Source organism: Sprattus sprattus (assembly GCF_963457725.1).
Source record: "Sprattus sprattus genome assembly, contig: scaffold_44, whole genome shotgun sequence".
Lineage (NCBI taxonomy): Eukaryota > Metazoa > Chordata > Actinopteri > Clupeiformes > Clupeidae > Sprattus > Sprattus sprattus.
In genome coordinates this window covers 90,001-112,500 of record NW_027667054.1, presented here as the reverse complement: position 1 = coordinate 112,500, position 22,500 = coordinate 90,001, and the positions used below count along the sequence as shown (strand labels likewise).

At 45.5% G+C, this 22,500-nt stretch overlaps 1 protein-coding gene and 1 long non-coding RNA gene across 2 annotated transcripts in view; both read right to left on the bottom strand.

Annotated features, from left to right (window-relative positions):
- The window catches only part of LOC308382489, a 5,231-nt gene extending 2,620 nt beyond the window's left edge, over window positions 1-2,611 (bottom strand). The window contains exons 1-3 of the long non-coding RNA XR_013969059.1: window positions 2,516-2,611; window positions 1,128-1,167; window positions 853-901 (exon numbers count right to left, since the gene is read on the bottom strand). This is a non-coding gene — a long non-coding RNA (uncharacterized lncRNA). The remainder of the gene's footprint in view (window positions 1-852; window positions 902-1,127; window positions 1,168-2,515) is intronic.
- A 9,793-nt stretch (window positions 2,612-12,404) lies between these two features.
- LOC308382487 (uncharacterized protein) overlaps window positions 12,405-22,500 on the bottom strand; it is a gene marked incomplete at both ends in the record, with an annotated part of 51,062 nt that continues 40,966 nt past the window's right edge. Inside the window, 7 exon segments of the mRNA XM_080860896.1 lie at window positions 12,405-12,498; window positions 16,040-16,389; window positions 16,636-17,081; window positions 17,252-17,807; window positions 18,157-18,550; window positions 18,869-19,037; window positions 20,265-20,403. Of these exon segments, the coding sequence (XP_080717022.1) occupies window positions 12,405-12,498; window positions 16,040-16,389; window positions 16,636-17,081; window positions 17,252-17,807; window positions 18,157-18,550; window positions 18,869-19,037; window positions 20,265-20,403 (2,148 nt within the window).

Below are 22,500 nucleotides of genomic sequence, written 5' to 3'. Positions count from 1 at the left end.
TGCTTTTCTTATTATGCAAACTCTAAGTTTATATAACTGTAAAAAAAGAATATTAAGATCATTTTTAGAGAATGTGGTTTTGCGACACGACACCGCTTTACATTACGCTGCTTTGCATCATACGCTTGCGACATGATTGACGGTGAGAGCCCGCGAAATTTAATTCTGGTTTAAAAAAAATTAATGATGGACGCGCTGCAGGAAGGTGTAACTTACCACAGCCGCTGTTATACAATTGGGCATCGACACCCATTGCTAATGACAGCGTCATTACTTTATCGCAGCAGTGAAAATCAAGACATTACAGACGTGCAAATGCTGGGGTGGCCCATTCAAATCAACGGAACTTTTTTGAACATTTTGAAGAGCCGTATAATACGAGTATAATACAAGTGTAGCCATTTATTAGCAGATTCTGTTCCATTTTTCTCAATGATGGTCAAATAGTAGTAGTTTAAAATGCACTATTTCGTTAGCTTAGATTTCTTTTCAGTATTTCAAAAGTGAAGGAGCTGTGGGAGCACAAGAACAGTGAGCATCTTGATTTATCTTTTGAAAGTACATTAAAGAACCACTAAAAGCCACAAGCACTGGACTAAATGTCATGCACTTTTTTTAATCTTACTATTTAAAGATTCAATGGAAACGTTCAGTACAATCTGCGTAATTGTGGTACAGGTCGTGATGGATCACACTTTTAAGTACACCCCTATCCAGTAGAGCAAGAGGGCATATCGTGATATATATCGCTATCGTGATATAAAATAATCCATATCGTGATGTATGTTTTTTTCCATATCGCCCAGCCCTATGCGTGTGTGTGTAAGAGTGTGTGTGTACTTCAGTACTTACTTCAAGGCACTGAGTCAGGTCCACTCAAGATCCACAATGACTGATCCATCTGTTAGACAAACAAACACACAGTTAGCAAAGACACACACACAATAACAGTTAGCATGAAGCTAGGAGTGTGTGTGTGTGTGTGTGTGTGTGCCTCAGCCAGATATTTCTAAATCACACGCTGCTTCAGCAGCTCATACGAGGTGTCAGAAAATATAAGTCATCAGCAGCTCAGAGTGTGTGTGTGTGTGTGTGTAAAAAAAGTGTGTGTGGACTTCAGTACTTACTTCAAGGCACTGAATTAAAAATCCGCAATGACTGAGCCATCTGTTGGAGAAACACACACACAGTTAGCAAAGGCACCCACACGATAACAGTTAATATGAAGCTAGGAGTGTGTGTGTGTGTGTGTGTGTGAGCCTCAGCCAGATATTTCTAAATCACACACTGCTTCAGCAGCTCATACGAGGTGTCAGAAAATATAAGTCATCAGCAGCTCAGTGTGTGTGTGTGTGTGTGTGTGTGTGTGTGAAAAAAATGTGTTCGTGCCCTTTGATGTTTGTTCACTGCTCAGTGTTCCGTAGTCCTACTCCAAGAAACCTGATCAATACAGTCTGTTAATCACCAAAGAGGCTTTTCCAAATTATGAATATGCGTGTGAGGCTAACTCTAACGACATGTGAAGCTCACACTAACTCTAACCACATGTGAAGCTCACACTAACTCTAACCACATGTGAAGCACACACTAACGACATGTGAAGCTCACACTAACCCTAGCGACATGTGAAGCTGACGCTAACCCTGACGGCCGTCTGTTAATATGCATGACATGAGAAGCTGACGCTAACCCTGACTACATGTGAAGCTAACCCTGACGACCTGAGAAGCTGACGCTAACCCTGACGGCCGTCTGTTAATATGCATGACATGAGAAGCTGACGCTAACCCTGACTACATGTGAAGCTAACCCTGACGACCTGAGAAGCTGACGCTAACCCTGACGGCCGTCTGTTAATATGCATGACATGAGAAGCTCACACTAACGACATGTGAGGCTAACCCTAACGGTGCATGACATGAGAAGCTAACACTAACGACATGAGAAGCTACCCCTAACGTTGCATGACATGAGAAGCTAACCCTAACGTTGCATGACATGAGAAGCTAACCCTAACGGTGCATGACATGAGAAGCTAACCCTAACGACATGAGAAGCTAACCCTAACGTTGCATGACATGAGAAGCTAACCCTGGTGGTGCATGTGACGCCAACCCCGACGGGCCTGTTCAAGATGGCTAACTTAAAGAACTTTGCAAAACCACGCGGTCTCTGGACTAAACGGTAATACCATCCCACGGACCCACGCGGTCTCCGGGCGTAACGTTAGTAACACACATCTCATAATGTTGATCACGGACACCGGCTTCCGCGCCATTACACGGCTTTAACAGATAAGAGGCAGTAATGAAAATAACTATACCGTCTGTACACGGTCGCAAACATCACGTTTCCACCGCCAACTTTGAAAACTTTGACTCAAGTTAACTTCCATGGCCACCCAGCTAGACAGACAGACAGACAGACTATTAACGGTGAAACACGTAACTTTACGAATCCTGACAAACAAAGCACGGAACAACCACGTTTATCAATACGTGCATGAATGTCTTACCAGGACGGCGAGGTCCGAGGCTTCAGCACGACGAAGGCTGCACATATCTCTGCCTGGTAGACACAGGAGGTACTTCACGTTCGGCTGCGATCCAGCAAGAGACTGGGCGACAGACACGCAGCGGCTTTTGGTGTGTGAGAATCTCACAGTGAGATCAAGAGTGCGCAATGCCTTATGGGATTTGTTGGTGCATTTCTTGGTCTTCATTTCCTACTGGCATCTGCTACAAACCACAAATCCCAGAGTGCAACGCTCGGTGACGCTTCGTGAGACCAGAGGGTTGCACATTTCCTGCTTCCAAAAGAAAAACATCTCTATGGAAAAATTATCGGCGAAAATAAGGTGAAAAACCTGGGCAAACGATTTGGTGAGTTAAATTGTAGTTATCGGTCTTTTACAACAAATTGTTGTCTTGTCTCGTAAAATGTAGATGTTTTTTTTTTTTTTACCGAAATGCTAAAGCAGTAAAAGAATGGACTTCACCGTGTCACAGGCAATGGGAGCGTATCTAGAGTGGTATCCATGGTTACCGACAACTTGCACCCCGTGGTTTCTAACGGAGCTTAACATTACAGATCGAGCGCCTCAAACATCTGATATATTTCACCTGATTGTGGCTATGACATTTTTAAGTACATTATGTGTACAGTATACCTGTTACAGGTCTGGATGTTGTTGTGTTGTGTTCACTGTTTGTCTTCCATACAGAGGCCTTGGCTGCAGTGTCACCTGCAATAACGGTTGATTGCCTGGGGCTATTGGCTCCCTTCACGAACTGGCCACAACCCTCTTTCTCTCTCTCTCTGAGTTTGTGTGTGTGTGTGTGTGTGTGTGTGTGTGTGTGTGTCTGTGTGTAATAATTCTTTAGTAAATGATATGTGTAGCCTACCTGTTTCGGGCCTGGATGTTGTTGTGTTGTGTTCACTGTTTGTCTTCCATACAGATGCCTTGGCTGTCACCTGCAATAACGGGTCAGCTGTCGGCTCCCTCTAAGAACTGGCCACACCCCTTTCTCTCTCTCTCTCTCTCTCTCTCTCTCTCTCCCTCTCCCCCCCTCTCTCTCTCTCTCTCTCTCTCTCTCTCTCGCTTTCTCTCTCTCTCTCTCTCTCTCTCTCTCTCTCTCTCTCTCTCTCTCTCTCACACACTGCAAACTGCTTACCTGATGGCAGGTCAAGCACCTTGCTCTTCACTTACCTTTTCCCCTATATTTAATAAATACACTGGTTAACTTCAGATATATGTGTCTGTGTTCTCCTTATGTTGCTTCACAAGAGAAGGGTCGTCACAGTACCTGGGTCAATATCACTATACGTTGCCTTTGAGACTTATAGCCTACACATTTCCAAAATAAAAAGTTGAGATTTTCCATTGAACTTCATATTCATACTATTAAGTAGATGTTATGCTGTTAGAAATGCATGTTGGTCAAGCTCCAACACTTTTTATAAATTAAGCTGACTTTGTGGTTGTTGTGAGAATATATGCTTCGCTTATTACACGGCTCTTCTTAATGCTGTAGAATGCTCCATTCACTTGAATGGGGCTTCCCAACGTTCTGCGGTCAACTATTTTCCGATAACTGACCGTTGCTATGCAGTTAATGACCGCTGTCAAGGAAAGTGGCCTTTTTGCCTCTGATTCACATCTTTCGTAGCACTCCGCAAGTAGTACGGTAACTTATCAAGGGAGTTTCAGCGGACGGTTGAGCAGCTGTGTTCTAAAGAATGTTCAACTGTCTTTGAAGTTCAACGTCTTTGGCGAACTATTTCTCTGCTTTTTAACCTCACTACGTATAGTAACAAAAGCAAATACATTGTAAAAAGACACACTGTGTTAAGTAATTTTTTTAGTTTTAGCCGTATAATAAGCGGGATAATGTATAGAACGCCGGTCATTGTCGGGAAAATAAGCCCCTTCACGGTGAATCAACACCCCTTCGCTTCGCGTCGGGGTGCTGTTCGCCCTGTCGGGGCTTATTTTCCCGACAATGACCTGCGTTCTATACATTATCCCTTACTTGTAGCTCACTGAATGAAATGGGTTAGGCAGTATTATTATTATTATTATTATTATTTAAGGGACAGTGTACATTGATAAACATTTCCCAAAAAATGTAAATACTCCGAAATGAGTTAGTTTTCATCCGTTGTATCTTGGCAGGACATGAGAGTGAGAAACAGAAATAAAATTAATAAATAATAATATAAACTTATATAAATAAAAAAAATAATAAAAAAGATAAGCAACAGTTTGACAAAACAGTGCAGTTTAGATAACTAATTGTCAAAACCAGACAGATAGCCATACAAGGTGTTAGACATACAAATAAGTTACGGTGTGAGTAATGCAGTGGACTAATTAGGGTTGCAGGTTTGGTTATTTTTTTATCCATTTCTTAAGTTTGTTTTTGAACACTGAAATACTGGCACACTCCCTCACATCAGTAGGGAGGGTATTCCAGTTACTAGAGGCGCGTACTGAGAAGACTGTCTGTCCAAACGTACTGTGTCAATACTGTATAACACAGTCTCCCCTGGTGACTGCCCTAGTTGCCAAGCCATTGCAGTCCTTCAGCTTTATAAACTCATTTAATGGCGGAGGTGCCACGCCATGTTATATTTTTAAAATGAGACAGGCATCCAAAAACTGTAATAAACTGTCAAATTTGAATAAGTTATACTTTGTTGCTATATGGCAATGGTGATAGCTGATAGGTTTCTGGTCTAGAGTTTCTAAGGTCTGCTTGTAGAGGGTTTGTCTGGGAATTCCCTGCCCCTTCACTGCATTTCATTTGCTCAGTTAGTCTGGCCAACTCCTCATCAGCGATCCACTTCACTCACGTAATTGGACACGCCTTTAACCAATCAGACCAACGATACTATACAACGATACAACGATCGGTAATAAAGCAAACACATATTTTTTCTGTATGAATTGTTCCAGGGCAAGTTTCTGTTCTGTTTTCAAAGAAAACTTGCCTTATCGAAGTTTTGCGGTGCTTCCGCGGCCACCATGTCCAATGTTTAAAAACTCTCCGTGCAGTAGATTTTGTAACGTAGCCGTGGTAAGTTTAAATCCGCCAATGGCGCGCCAGGTAGCCAAAAGCCAGTTTGTGATTGGCTCCAAGGATTCTGGAAATCTTGAAATGAACGGCTATCCGAAGTTGGCCAGACCCACTGCAGAGGCAAAATCAATTTGGCCGGAAGAAGTGGGGCGGGACTTCCCAGACTAGTAGAGGGTCTCTCTTGATTTCAGAGTTGTTGTACTTGCTTGTGACCAGCTTGTGTAACAGCAAAGATGTGAGAAAATATCATGGCATGCATAAAAAGTTTGGCTGCCTCTGCAGTTAAGTACGGCCTTACATGTCTAAAATTAGCCAAGTTAAATTGAATGCTATTGGCCACCTTTTCAACATGTTTTACAAACGTTAAATTGCTATCTCAGATGATCCCTCAGATATTTAAAATCAGATACAGCTACACTGTAAAATATTTCACCGTAATTTTACAGTAAACTACTGGCTAATAATTGCATTCATTTCACGGTAATTTTACAGTAATCTATTGTAAATATTTCACAGTAATTTACTGCACATGTTTTACAGTAATGCACTGTAAAAGTTTCACAGTAAAATGCAATGCAACTACAGCAGTATATTGTAATTTCACAGTTTAATGCCATTGGATTACTGTGATTTGGCAGTATGTAGCTGTGGAATTACATCGTCTTGCTGTATATAATTTACAGTATTTTTACTGTAAAACTTAAGTTATGCAACTAGTACATTATACTGTACATCTACAATTTAAGTACTGCACATTTGACTTGTTAACTGTGATTTTACCACACAAATGTGCTTTGGATTTGCTAAATTAAAGGTCAAAGCAAGAACAAAGACAATACTAATTTTAACTTTTTAAATTCATTACTCAATACCCAAATACATACAAATTCATGAAGATTTAAAACACGTCATATTTATTATTCAATACCTAAATACATTACAATAAAAAAGGTTTAAAAACACGCAAAGAATCAATACCCAATTACATAACAATTACTGAAGGTTTGAAACATGTCAAATTCATTACTCAATACCCTAACCCTAGAACTCAAAACCCAAATACAAATAGCAAAAGTTAAAAACACGTCAAATTCATTAATCAATATCCTAATACACAATGAAAAAAGTTTAAAACACTCAAATTACACACAACACTCCAGAACGTAGACTCTCCTAAATAACTCTGTCTGTCTTCAGACCATATAAAATATAAACAAAACTTCGGAACATATACAATATAAACAAAAATGAAATGCAATTACAAAAAAAAATGCAAAAACAATTACAAATTTACAATGACCACTCGAAGTCGACAAGCTTTCTCTGGAGTGTGCTGACATTTGCATTTATCCCTCCACGACTCTTCTTCGAGCCTTGCTCTGGGTTGATGCCCAAGAAGCACCTGTAAACAATAAGCAAAAACAACTTTCAGTTTTACAGATTTAATATGGCATTGTTTATCCAAGGCACATGCACATGCACCAAATAAGTTAGTATTGATAGCCAAGCAAGATTGATATAAGCAACGCAAATCAGGAGGCTAAAATTAGCTCCTTTGAAATGACATAGCCTAGTTGCTGCATCTGGAGGCTAACGTTTACTTTAACTTTCACGCTAATTTGTGTATTCTCAGTCGAATAACACACTCTATACCTGGACACGTGGAGAATATTTATTGAGAACACATCATTTGAGCTTTCCAAAACAACTATACATTACTTGTCTGAGGAAAATCTTGGCGGGGAAAATGGCTTTAAAATGACTTAGCTGGAGGCTAACGTTAGCTTACTATAACTGTCACGCTTATTTGTGTATTCTCAGTCGAATTACACACTCTATACCTGGACATGTGGACAGCATTAAATGAGAACACATCATTTGAGCTTTCCAAGAACAACTACACATCCAAAACAACTATACATTACTTGTCTGTGAGGAAAATCTTCGCGGGGGAAAATGGTTTAAAATGACTTAGCTGGTTGCTGCAGCTGGATGCTAACGTTAGCTTCCTTTAACTTTCACGCTAATTCGAGTATTCTCCGTCAAATAACTAACACACTGTGACTAAAATTGACATGTGGAGACCATTAAGGTTAAATGGAATTAGAATTTTACAAAGATAAGTTTCTTCTCTGTGAGGCAAAGCTTCACGGAGAAAACAGCTTTTGGAATTTCTTAAAAAGTGGTTCATTAAGTGACCTGACCTTGATCCAAAAGATCGTTAATTTACTAACCCAGACAACGAACGTTATTAAAACGTTATTATTATAGAGTTGTGACAAGCTCTCTGTCAACCTTACCTTTATCTTCTAGCTCATGTGCTGTATCCACCTTCGCGCTCTTCTATCATGTGCTGCCTGCGTCTGTAGTCACCGTGGATCCAACTGTCTCTTCTTGAACCCACAATACAGCGTAGTTCAAGTGCAATTCAAATTTACAGTAATGTATTGGGTTATCTCAAAGGATGATTTGAATAGAGTATTTTACTGTGAAATAACCCTATACAATGCTGTGAAATCCCGGTATCGTTTTTTTCACAGTAACTTACTGTGTCTACATTGATTTCACAGTAAAGTCTACATTACAACAAGACATTGTGATTATTACAGGTAAAGCCTGTAAAGTAACATTACGATGATTTGTTGTGAAATATATCAGTAAAATATTGTAAAACTCTGGTAACATTTTACAGTGTAGCATTCTTAGTGGCAAAGCGGACTATTCTCTTGAATTGGAAAGAACGCAAGAACAACTGCTTTAACATGGACCACTGGAAAAATGAGTTTATGGACATACTTGCCATGGAGCAGGCTGCCCTGTCTCTGGACCCAACGGAGAGGCCTGGTGACACTCAGGGCCCTTTGGACTTTGTGAGGACTCAAATGATATAAAAGTAAGATCACTGCAGCACCCCCCCCCCCTCCTTTTGTTTCTGTGTCTGTGAAAGTATGTGTCTGTGTATATGTTATAAAGCAAATAAAAATTAAACAAATAAAAATAATCAGATTCAGCTGTGAACTTTTTCTCCTTCAATGAAGACATTAGGGTGCTGTGGATTTGACACACACACACACACACACACACACACTCACACACAAACACACTCACACACACACACACACACACACACACACACACACTCACACACACACACACACACACACAAACACACTCACACACACACACACACACACACACACACACACACTCACACTCACACTCACACTCACACTCACACTCACACACACACACACACAGGGTGCTGTGCATTTGATGATTTCTTGGAGAAGAACATACAGACTGTTTGATTCGTGTTCAAGTGTAGGGCTGACGTTTTTAGCCAATCACAGACCAATGGACCAATGCTGCGGTTAGCTTGGTGGCAGCCAGGGCAACCATGTGTATAAGGAACAGAGTCACCTGCATACATTTGAACATTAATAGATGGACACACTGATGAAAATTGATATTACCATTGATTCACATATTTACAAGTGCATTGCAAGCATGCAGGCTCTCCTTTGTGTGTGTTTGCCATGGGCATTGATCACCCACGGTGAGGCCCTATGCAAAATAGGCCTCGTCACCTCTCCAGACTTCCTCTCTAGCCAGGGTGATTTAATACACACCACCTATTTTACCTTCCGGAAGCTTCCGTGGGGTAACCTCCCCTCCCCTCCCACTCACCTCCCCTGTCCCACCTCTGAACTGTAACACACCCCCAGTGATCTGTGACCTCCCATAGCTGACCTTATAAAAAGTAATACTGTACATTGAAAGCCAATCCGTTACCCTGTCTCATTTGATAAGGAACTGATTCCCTATAGGTTGTACGTGGAATAAACCTTCAGAACCTTTTGATTCATCTCGTGGTACCTTTATCTCATCTACAAAGTTTAGCCTCAGTCATAATTCTGTCAACAGGGTCAGGGTCAGGGGTCACACAGAGCCGACACAGACGCCTGGAACATAGTTTTTATTTCATATCGGTTGTCTTCCAGAGCATTTCATCAACATTGGATAGGCTACATACACACACACACACACATTATATCTCTTTCTGTCACTCACACACACACGCTCACGCTCACGCATACGCATACGCATACGCATACGCACACGCACACGCTAACGCATACGCACACGCACACGCACACGCACACGCACACGCACACGCACACGCACACGCACACACTCTCACACACACACACACACACACACACACACACACACACACAGTAAGTACTGACAGTGAGGGGGCAGCGGGGGCGCTCAGGTGAAACCCTTAAGTTCAAAGGTCAACCCTAACCCTAGACTAACACAGCACACACAAACATCCTACGCTACCATGACAACAGTGTGCAGGGCATCAGAAGGACATGATTGGCCTTTTTCTGACGTTTTATACATTTGAAGAGGAGGCGCACACACACACACACACACACACACAGAAAATGATTCACTCACATCAATGTACTTAAGATTTAAATTTGAAGAGGGGTTAAGTCAAAGGCACAGAACTAAACAGATAGGACTGTAACATCAAAGGAGTTCCACAAGATTCCAACACACACACACACACACACACACACACACAGAGAAACATAAAGCAAACTATATTCTTAAGAACTTACAGGTTATCACTTGATCATTCATAACAAGGATAATTATATATTATTATTAAATATATTAATATTAAATATTGTTCAGCGATGTTCTTTAAACCTATCCGAAGCCTCTGGAGCCATCTGGTGGCTGAGGCTCGCTATTGCACAAGCTCACCAGGGGGTGGCGCTACTCTCAACAGGTCAGTAGGCTCAAGCAGCACACACACACACACTTGGAGACTCAATCAAACACACACACACACACACACACACACACACACACACACACACACACACACTCGGAAACTAAAACAACACACTCTCTCCGTCTCTCTCTCTCTCTCTCTGTCGCGCTCTTACTCTCTCACACACACACAAAGGAGAACACACTGCATGAGATCACACACACACACACACACACACACACATATACACACCCAAAGCATGGCTGGTGGTTAGTTGCCTGGTAGGGGCATTGTGCTTTAGCTAATCTAACCCTAACCCTCACCTAACCCTAATTAATCTATGCAGGAGAGAGAGCAAGACATGAGTCCATCAGGAGGGGTTATTATCGCCCTCTACAGGAGAGGAGGAGAGAGTGCAGGACATGAGGAGGAGTTATTATCGCCCTCTACAGGAGAGGAGGAGAGAGAGCAGGACATGAATCCACCAGGAGGAGTTATCGATATTTAAGACTGGGTTTAAATTTGGGTTTTGGGTTCAAGTTAGAGTTTTGGGTTCAACACTGGGTTTAAGATTGGGGTTTGGGTTAAAATTTGGGTTTAAGATTTGGGTTTGGGTTTAAATTTGGGTTTAAGATTTGGGTTTGGGTTTAAATTTGGGTTTAAGATTGGGGTTTGGGTTAAAATTTGGGTTTAAGATTTGGGTTTGGGTTTAAGATTTGGGTTTGGGTTTAAATTTGGGTTTAAGATTGGGGTTTGGGTTAAAATTTGGGTTTTGGGTTTTGGGATTGGGTTTGCTGTTACTTCATGCTGATGCTGATGGAACTGCATGGGATAGAGCTCTGGAATCCCAGCAGAGGTCAAAGTTCAGGATTGATCAGTTCTTAGAACATTTGGAAGTTTACTAAGGATCTCCAATCAGGTAACATGAGCTTCTGTCCGCTTACAGGAACTCCAATCATCCAATCAGATAACATGAGCTTCTGTTTGGATACAGGAAGTCCAATCAGGGAACATGAGCTTCAGTCCGGTTACAGGAAGTCCAATCATCCAATCAGGTAACATGAGCTTCTGTCCGGTTACAGGAACTCCAATCATCCAATCAGATAACATGAGCTTCTGTCTGGTTACAGGAACTCCAATCATCCAATCAGATAACATGAGCTTCTGTCTGGTTACAGGAACTCCAATCATCCAATCAGGTAACATGAGCTTCTGTCTGGTTACAGGAACTCCAATCATCCAATCAGGTAACATGAGCTTCTGTCCCGTTACAGGAAGTCCAATCATCCAATCAGATAACATGAGCTTCTGTCTGGTTACAGGAACTCCAATCATCCAATCAGGGAACATGAGCTTCTGTCCGGTTACAGGAACTCCAATCATCCAATCAGGGAACATGAGCTTCTGTCCGGTTACAGGAAGTCCAATCATCCAATCAGATAACATGAGCTTCTGTCCGCTTACAGGAAGTCCAATCATCCAATCAGATAACATGAGCTTCTGTCTGGTTACAGGAACTCCAATCATCCAATCAGGTAACATGAGCTTCAGTCTGGTTACAGGAAGTCCAATCAGGGAACATGAGCTTCAGTCCGGTTACAGGAACTCCAATCAGGGAACATGAGCTTCAGTCCGGTTACAGGAAGTCCAATCAGGTTACAGGAAGTTCAGCCCTCTTGGATCATCCCCTGGGTTGAGGGTGTAGATTAGGGTCTGATGAAGTAAGAAGCCATCTGTTGATGATGTCATGAGGTCACGCTTCCTCAGTACTGGGATAAGGAGGTCAGAGGTCAGGCTGAGTAGGGTATTATGGGTAGGGTAGTTCAGTGTGACATGGCATCCAACTGAATTATGGGTATTGTAGTTTAGTCTAACATGGCATCCAACTGAATGATGGGTAGTGTTGTTTAGTCTAACATGGCATCCAACTGAATGATGGGTATTGTAGTTTAGTCTAACATGGCATCCAACTGAATGATGGGTAGTGTAGTTTAGTCTAACATGGCATCCAGCTGAATTGTGGGTAGTGTAGTTTAGTCTAACATGGCATCCAGCTGGTCAGCGAGGTCATCGAACATGTTGCCAATGTCATCCAGGATGCTGACTGAAGTCTTCTCCTCCACAGAACTACAGAGAGAGGGATAGAGAGAGAGAGATAGAGAGAGAGAGAGAGAAAGAGAGAGGGAGGGAGAGAGAGAGATAGAGAGAGAGAGAGAGAGAGAAAGAGATAGGGAGGGAGGATAGAGAGAGGGGGAGAGAGAGATAGAGAGAGGGTTGGATGGAGAGAGAGAGATAGAGGGAGGGAGGATAAATGAGAGGGAGGGAGAGAGAGAAAGAGAGAGAGAGATAGGGAGAGGGAGGGATGATAGAGAGAGAGGGAGAGAGAGATAGAGAGAGGGTTGGATGGAGAGAGAGATAGAGAGAGGGAGGGAGGATAGAGAGAGAGGGAGAGAGAGATAGAGAGAGGGTTGGATGGAGAGAGAGAGAGATAGAGAGAGAGAGAGAGAAAGAAAGAGAGAAGGAGGGAGAGAGAGATAGAGAGAGACAGGTAGAGAGAGGGACGGAGGTTAGAGAGAGAGGTAGAGAGAGATAGAGAGAGGGATAGAGAGAGAGAGAGATAGAGAGAGAGAGAAAGAGAGAGGGAGAGAGATAGAGAGAGGGAGGGAGGATAGAGATAGAGGGACAGAGGGAGAGAGGGAGAGAGGGAGGGAGGGTAGAGAGAGGGGGAGAGAGAGAGAGAGAGAGGGAGGGAGAAAGAGAGATAGAGAGAGGGAGGGAGGATAGAGAGAGAGGGAAAGAGAGATAAAGAGAGGGTTGGATGGAGAGAGGGAGAAAGATCGAGAGAGAGGGAGAGTGTGGGAGAAAGAGAAAGAGAGACGGTAAAGTTACAAAAAACACAGTCACAGATACTTTTATTATTATTATTAACAGGACTACACATAATAGATTTTAAAATGCAGAACATTATACTATCATCCACATGTGCACATCTTTCTCTCCTAGTCTCGACTATCTGGTTCACTTCCTGTTCACTTCCTTCCTGTTCACTTCCTAAAACACTTAGAAATAAAAACAGAACACCTTGGTTATCTAGTCCCTCCGTCAAATCCCTTAAAAGGGATTGTAGAAAGTCTGAAAGGAAATGGCGGAAATCAAAACTCCAGATAGACTGTGACATTTTTAGAGGAAGGCTGCGTGTATATAATGATGCAATCTGCAGGGCAAGACAGTCCTACTTCTCCAATATAATCAACCAGAATCTTAACAACTCTCGGGTGCTATTCTCCACTGTTGAAAAGCTGACATCTCCTCCATGTCAACTCCCCCTCGATCTGCATTCAGCAAAAGCATGTAATGACTTTGCCTCTTTCTTTACTGAAAAAATTTCTAGAATTAGGGCCAACATTTCTTCTCAAACATGTAGCAGTCATAACCTGGAACTCCCTCAAATATTCCAACCCACCTCAATGACTGACTTCTCCTTTATTGATTCTGAAACTCTTCTTAAGACCATACATAACCTAAATTCCTCCACCTGTTTACTTGATACTCTCCCTACCAAATTCTTAAAAACTGTTTCTCATCTTTTATCATCTGATCTACTCCTAATCATAAACACTTCTCTGCAGTCAGGATCTTTTCCTAAGTTCTTAAAGATGGCCATTGTGAAACCCCTCCTTAAGAAGAGAAATCTAGACACCTCAGTTCTTAATAACTACAGACCCATTTCCAACCTTCCTTTTATTGGAAAAATAATTGAAAAAATAGTTTTTATTCAACTGAGTGAGTTCCTGTCAAATAACCACTGCCTTGATCCTTTTCAATCTGGCTTTAGGTCATATCATAGCACAGAGACGGCTCTTATTAAAGTTTTAAATGATATTCGCCTTAACTCAGACTCACAAAGAGCATCAGTGCTAGTCTTACTTGACCTTAGCGCAGCGTTCGACACAGTGGACCATGCTATTCTTCTCCATAGACTGGAACACTGGGTTGGGCTATCAGGCACAGTTTTAAACTGGCTTAAGTCATATCTTGAAGATAGAAGTTTCACTGTGACTATTGGTAACTGGTCCTCATCTTCCACTCCACTAACATGTGGTGTCCCCCAAGGGTCCATCCTGGGTCCTCTACTCTTTAATCTGTACATGCTGCCACTTGGACAGATTATTCGAAAGTACCAGATTTCATATCATAGTTATGCAGATGATACACAAATGTATCTATCTCTGTCACGCAATGACCCAACCCCACTTCAAGTCCTATATCAGTGTCTTGCAGATGTCGACATATGGATGTGTCAGAATTTTCTCCAGCTTAACAACGAGAAAACTGAAGTGATTTTATTTGGCAACAAAAAGGACAGGCTTCAACTAACGTCACTACTTTCAAACAAAGGACTACAGGTTAAGACCACTGTAAAAAACCTTGGAGTCCAAATTGACAGTGACCTCACTTTTAACAGCCATATCAAGTCAGTTTCTAAATCAGCTTTCTATCATTTAAAAAACATTTCAAAATTAAGAAATCTCATGAAAAAATCAGATCTGGAGAAGCTCATTCATGCCTTTATTTCTAGCAAGCTTGACTACTGTAACGGTCTCCTCACAGGCCTACCCAAAAAAAACATCAGGCAGCTCCAGCTGATCCAAAATGCAGCTGCTAGGGTCCTTATGAAAGCTAAGAGGTCAGACCACATTACACCCCTACTAAAAACTTTACACTGGCTCCCTGTCAGTCAAAGAATAGATTTTAAAGTATTGTTGCTTGTTTTTAAATCACTAACTGGAATGGGGCCCACTTATCTCGTAGACCTCCTCCAATACCACACCCCCACTAGACCTCTTAGATCTCAAGACCAACTGTTTTTAACAAAACCAACTGTGAGAACCAAAAGCGGTGAAGCTGCCTTTAGTTTTTATGCTACTCAGCTGTGGAACCAGCTGCCAATGTCAATTAGAACTGCACCCTCTATTGACAGTTTTAAAACCAGTATGAAGACCCATCTATTTTCTGTTGCCTTTTCTTAGACTCATTTTCTGTTTTTCTGTTTTATATGCTCTCCCTTATGCATAACCCTTTATTCACTTTATTTATGTTTTTTATCTGATTTTATATATTTTAATTTTTTATATTTTGTCTTGTCTTCCTTTTACTATGTAAAACACTTCATTTTATTTGTGTAAAGCACTTTGGGTTGCCATTGGCATGAAATGTGCTATATAAATAAAAGTGCCTTGCCTTGCCTTGCCTTGCCTTGTTGTGGTGTTTGGCTAACTAGTTCACTCCCTGTTGTGGTGTTTGGCTAACTGGTTCACTTCCTGTTGTGGTGTTTGGCTAACTGGTTCACTTCCTGTTGTGGTGTTTGGCTAACTGGTTCACTTCCCGTTGTGGTGTTTGGCTAACTGGTTCACTTCCTGTTCTGGTGTTTGGCTAACTGGTTCACTTCCTGTTGTGGTGTTTGGCTAACTGGTTCACTTCCTGTTGTGGTGTTTGGCTAACTGGTTCACTTCCTGTTGTGTTGTTTGGCTAACTGGTTCTCTTCCTGTTGTGGTGTTTGGCTAACTGGTTCACTTCCTGTTGTGGTGTTTGGCTAACTGGTTCACTTCCTGTTGTGGTGTTTGTCACTTCCTGTTGACATGTTTTGTTAACTGGTTGCGCGACTCACTTCCTGTTGTGGTGTTTGATGTTCTCCTCCACCGCCTGCAGGGCAGCAGCCAGACTGGAGCTGGTCTCCTCTAGCCTCTGGGAGGGGGCGGAGTCTGTATCGGGGGCGGAGTCTGTCTCGGGGGCGGAGTCTGTCTCGGGGGCGGGGTCAGCAGGGGGGGGAGGGGCCCCTGACACCTCCGAGGCAGCCGGCTGGCTCACTCCGCTCAGCCTCCTCTGGGCTGGAACAGGCCCTGCCCTCAAACCCATCTCCATGGCAACAAGCTCTACCGTCACATCCTTCTCCATGGCAACAGGCTCCACCCTCACACCTTTCTCCATGGCAACAGGTTCCACCACCTCTAGCTCTCCCTGCACCTGTTCCTGTCTGGCCACACCCACTCTCCTCCTCCTGGTCCCTCCCTCTCCTCCCTCTCTGCTCTCCATCTCTCCTCTCCTCCTCTTCTCCTCCTCCTCCTCCTCCTCCTGCTCTGCTCTCTGTCTCTCCATCTCTCTCCTCCTCTTCTCCTCCTCCCGCTCTGCCCTCTGTCTCTCCAGCTCTCTCAGCTTGCCCTCCTCCTCTCTCCTGTGTCTCTCCATCTCCCTCAGCTTCCTCTCCTCCTCTTCCCTCTGTTTCTCCACCTCCCTCAGCCTCTGCTGCACCGCCTCTACCCCTCCCAGCTCCACCTCTAGGGGGTGCTGCAGGTCCACGGAGAGGCCTGCGATGGAGGGGTGCGGCAGGTCCACGGAGAGGCCTGCGATGGAGGCTCGGGGGGGCTTCACCGGGTGGAGCGTCTGGGGGCTGGGCGTCTGGGCGGGGGACGGGGAGGGGCTTATTGCTGCTGTGGGAGGGGTCAGGGCAGGAGGGGCGGGGCTGGCAGACTCTCTCATCTGCAGACAAGGTGCGGCGGCAGGACCACCGCCGTCTCCATGGATACCGCCGTCGCCGTGGATACCGCCGTGGATACCGCCGTCGTCTCCAAGGGCCCCAGTAGGGGATGCACGAACGGGGATCTTGGCCTTGGATGGTTTAGGAGCCACTGGTGGAGGGACCCTCCTCACGTCTGAGAGAGAAACACATCACAGGAGTCAGAGGAGTAGTGTGTGTGTGTGTGTGTGTGTGTGTGTGTGTGGGCGTGTGGGCGTGTGTGTGTGTGTATGTGTGTATATGGTGTGTGTGTGTGTGTGTGTGTGTGTGTGTGTGTGTGTGTGTGTGTGTGTGTGTGTCTCTCACCTGGGCTGTCTGGTCCTGTGAGCATCACTCTCCTGACGGGGGTGGGGGGGTCGTGTCGAGGCTTTGGGGAGACGCTGGGTTTGGGGGTGCGGGGCAGAGACCTGAAGTCTGGACTGCTGTCGCCCCCTAAAATGGCCTCCGACATGGGACGCCTCTGATTGGCCCCCGGGGTGCCAGGACTCGCCAGGCTCTGATTGGTCCCCGTGTCCCTGGGCTGTGCTGTGATTGGCTGATGCTCAGTGTTGGGGCGGGGTTTGGGGCGTCGCCGGATTGTGCTTGTGTCGTTCGAGGGGCAGGGCCTCCTCAACGTTGCCGTGGCGCCCACGCGTGAGCGCTCCTCCTCGGGGAGGGAGGACACGCCTCCTTCTAGGTGACCAATCGTGGACCGGGGGCGGGCCTCTGGTCCTGCTGGTCCCGCCCCCTCTGAACTGGTGGGTGTGGCCTGTGCGGTTGCCGTGTCGACGAGGCCGGTGGGCGGGCCGCAGATGGTGCGCCTGCGCTCCTGGAGGTCATCAGAGGTCACCGCCTCTCGCTGTCGCCGTAGCAACTCAGGGCTCTGCCATCACACACACACACACACACACATACACACACACACACACACACATGAATACATACACACATACCATACACACACACACCATACACACACACACATTATACACACACATACCATACACACACACACACATTATATACACACATGCTCAACTCAGGGCTGACCTGCCATCACACAGACACACACCATACACACACACACGTACGAATACATACACACACACACATTATACACACACACACCATACACACACACACATTATACAGACACACACCATACACACACACGTATGAATACACACACACACACATAAAGTGAATATTCATGTGTGTGTGTGTGTGTGTACCTGCAGATAGCTGCTTCCCCCTGCAGTGACTCCTCCCCCTAATGGTGATGTCATCTCCAGCATGGCAGCGATGTCCCGCACACTCCCTCCTCCCGCTGATGACGACAACAACCCGCCTGCTTCCATGGCAACCGTTCCACAGTCGCTACGGCGACGCTCCCTGTAGCTCATGACGCCCAGGAGCCCCGCCCCCCCCGCCCCCGCCTCCGTCTCACTGGCCGCCGCTGATGAGTCCTCGTCCGCCAGGTTGCTATGGGAGACGGAGGAGGAGCAGGAGCGTTTGGGCGGGGTCGGGGGGCGGTTCTTCCTCCTCTGTGGGCGTGTCGTCGTCGCTGCGGCGAACCCCTGCGATTGGCTGCGGTTGACGCTGGCCTGGTCGAGCGCCGCGCTGCTGCTGCGCGTCACCGTCACACGCTGGCCACCAGGGGGAGCTGCTGAGTCTAACCCTCCTCCCTCTGGCAGGCACAGCCGCGGCAGTGTGTGTGACTCGACCACAGGGTGGGTGTGTGTGTGTTTCTGAGCGGGGGTGTGTGTGTGTGTGCGCCCGGGGCTGGCAGTGTGTCCAGGCGAGGGAGGTGTGTATGGCGGTGGCGTGTGTGTGTGTGTGTGTGAGCGCGTGTGCTTGTTAGAGGGGGAGTCTGGTGTGTGTGAAGGGATTCCACCGGAGGGGAGGGGCTTTGTTAGGGGGGGAGGGACGTTCCCCCTCCGTAACCTTGGAGACGGCGAGGTGCTGCTGACCTCACCATCCACAGGGGGAGGGGATTTGATTGGTTCCGTCTGGTCCGGACTCGCATCTGATTGGCTCGGTTCAGATCCGGTACCCGCCTCCTTATTTGGTTCCACCAATCGCCTGACAGCCAGCATCATTTTCTTCTGGTGTCCTACATGACATGGAGAGGGGAGGAGTCAGATAGAGGGGAGGGGTCAGATAGAGGGGAGGGGTCAGGGAGAGGGGAGGGGTCAGATAGAGGGGAGGAGTCAGATAAAGGGGAGGGGTCAGAGAGAGGGGAGGAGTCAGGGAGAGGGGAGGAGTCAGAGAGAGGGGAGGGGTCAGCTGCGCGTAGGGGTGCTGTTCGCCCTGTCGGGAATTATTTTTTGGAGAATGACCTCCGGACAATACATTATCCCTTACATCTATATACTATAATGGATATGTGATATAAGGGATATGATGTCATAAGGGATAAGATGTCATAAGGGATATGTGCTATAAGGGTTATGATGTCATAAGGGATATGTGCTATAAGGGATATGTGCTATAAGGTTATGATGTTATAAGGGATATTTGCTATAAGGGATATGATGTCATAAGGGATATGATGTCATATGGGATATGTGCTATAAGGGATATGATGTCATAAAGGATATCTGCTATAAGGGATATGATGTCATAAGATATGTGTGTTATAAGGGATATGATGTCATAAGGGATATGTGGTATAAGGGATATGATGTCATAAGGGATATGTGTTATAAGGGAAATTATGTCATAAGGGATATGATGTCATAAGGGAGATGTACTATAAGGGGCTTTAAGGAAAAGATGTGTGTGTGTGTGTCTGTGTGTGTGTGTGTGTGTGTGTCTCTGTGTGTGTGTGTGTGTGTGTGTGAGTGTGTTTGAGTGTGGTGTGTGTGTGTGTGTGTGTGTGTGTGTGTGTCTGTGTGTGTGTGTGTGTGTGTGTGAGTGTGTTTGAGTGTGGTGTGTGTGTGTGTCTGTGTGTGTGTGTGTGTGTGTGTGAGTGTGTTTGAGTGTGGTGTGTGTGTGTGTCTGTGTGTGTGTGTGTGTGTGTGTGTGTGTGTGAGTGTGTTTGAGTGTGTGTGTGTGTGTGTGTGTGTGTGTGTCTGTGTGTGTGTGTCTGTGTGTGTGTGTGTTTGTCTGTGTGTGTGTGTCTGTGTGTTTGTCTGTGTGTGTGTGTGTGTGTGTGTGTGTGTGTGTGTGTGTGTGTGAGTGTGGTGTGTGTGTGTGTGTGTGAGTGTGGTGTGTGTGTGTGTGTGTGTGAGGGTATAAGGGACTTGTGCTAGTGTTTTTAAAGGTCAGAGGTGAAGGGTCAGAGGTGAAGGGTCAGAGGTGAAGGGTCAGAGGTGAAGGGTCAGAGGTGAAGGGATACCTAGTTTAGTGATGCCGATCTCCTGCAGGTCTTCTGTGCTGACGTCTGTGATGAACTCCATGTTGTCGTAACCGTTGGTTACCAGCGTCTGGTAGTGCTGGACGAGGCCAATCGCAGAGAGCCACTCGGACAAGCTGGCCTATAGGAACACAGTATCATAACCATTAGCCAATCAGAGAGAGCCACTCAGACAAGCTGGCCTATAGGAACACATCATCATAACCATTAGCCAATCGCAGAGAGCCACTCAGACAAGCTAGCCTATAGGAACACATCATCTTAACCATTAGCCAATCAGAGAGAGCCACTCAGACAAGCTGGCCTATAGGAACACATCATCATAACCATTAGCCAATCAGAGAGAACCACTCAGACAAGCTGGCCTATAGGAACACATCGTCATAACCATTAGCCAATCAGAGAGAGCCACTTAGACAAGCTGGCCTATAGGAACACATCATCATAACCATTAGCCAATCAGAGAGAGCCACTCAGACAAGCTGGCCTATAGGAACACATCATCATAACCATTAGCCAATCAGAGAGAGCCACTCAGACAAGCTAGCCTATAGAAACACATTATCATAACCATTAGCCAATCAGAGAGAACCACTCAGACAAGCTAGCCTATAGAAACACATTATCATAACCATTATGATCGACCTTTATAATCGACTTTTTCAGATCAAAGGTCGACAGCATTCGCTCTGAGATGTCCAGCTCTCCATCTCTGCTTCCCTCTGACGCCAACACCCTATCTGCAAGTGTGCTGTCTCCCCTGCATCTTGCTGAGGTTCAGGAGAGCCATGTTGAGGAAATCATCAGGAAAATGAAACCCTGTACCTGTACCCTGGACCCCATTCCCACTGCTCTGCTCAAGTCACACATCCCCACTCTCAGTCCTCTCATCACCAAAATTGTCAACCTTTCCCTTCAGTCAGGCTGTGTCTCACCGGCTCTCAAGGTCGCTGTCATCCGTCCCCTTCTCAAGAAGCCCACCCTGGACCCGGAGGTCCTAGCCAACTACCGGCCTATCTCCAACCTTGCCTTCCTGTCCAAAGTGCTAGAGAAGGTAGTTGCTTCTCAACTTCAGGACCACCTCAAACACAACAACCTGTTTGAAAAATTCCAGTCAGGATTCCGTTCAGCCCACAGCACTGAAACCGCCTTGCTCAGGGTGACGAATGACCTGCTGATGACAGCCGATGCAGGATCACCCTCACTCCTCATCCTCCTGGATCTGACTGCTGCATTCGACACAGTGGATCACACAATCCTCCTAGAGCGCCTCCACACCACCATTGGACTGTCAGGCTCTGCACTCAAGTGGTTCCAGTCCTACCTATCTGGCAGAACTGAGTATGTCTCACTGGGAAGATGCAATTCCAGACAGCTCCCTGTCTCCTGTGGTGTTCCACAAGGGTCTGTCCTCGGCCCCATCCTCTTTATTATCTACATGCTCCCCCTCGGCTGTGTTGTCAGCAGACATGGGATGTCCTTCCACTGCTATGCCGATGACACACAGCTGTACATCAAAACTGCCCCAAGCCCCTCTATTGCCGTGTCATGTCTCACTGCCTGTCTTGGGGAGATAAAGGCATGGATGAGAAACAACTTCCTCCAGCTAAACAGCAGCAAAACCGAGGCCCTTCTTGTTGGCACTCCACACCAGGTTCAGTCATCCTCCATAACTCATCTCACCTTCGACAGTCAGGTCATACCCCTCTCCACCACAGTCACAAATCTAGGAGTTAGGTTTGACCCTCACCTCACCTTCAACGAACATATAAAGCATCTGTGCAAAATCTCCTTCTACCATCTCAAAAACATCGCCAAGCTCCGCCCCACTTTAACCCTGCCAGATGCTGAGAAGCTCGTCCACGCCTTCATCTCCTCAACACTGGACTACTGCAATTCACTGTTCACTGGGATCACTGGCAGGAACATCCAAAAGCTGCAGTACATCCAGAACAGCGCTGCCAGGATCCTGATGAGAGTCAGGAAATACAACCACATAACCCCCATTTTACACTCACTGCACTGGCTCCCTGTCTCATCCCGCATTGACTACAAAGTCCTCCTACTCACCCACCAATGCATAAATGGTCATGCCCCCCCTTACCTGCAAGAACTCATCACCCCCCAAACATCAACCCGCCCCCTCAGATCCAATAACAGTCTGTCCCTGCAGATCCCAAACACCAGGCTACGCACCATGGGCGACCGGGCCTTCGCC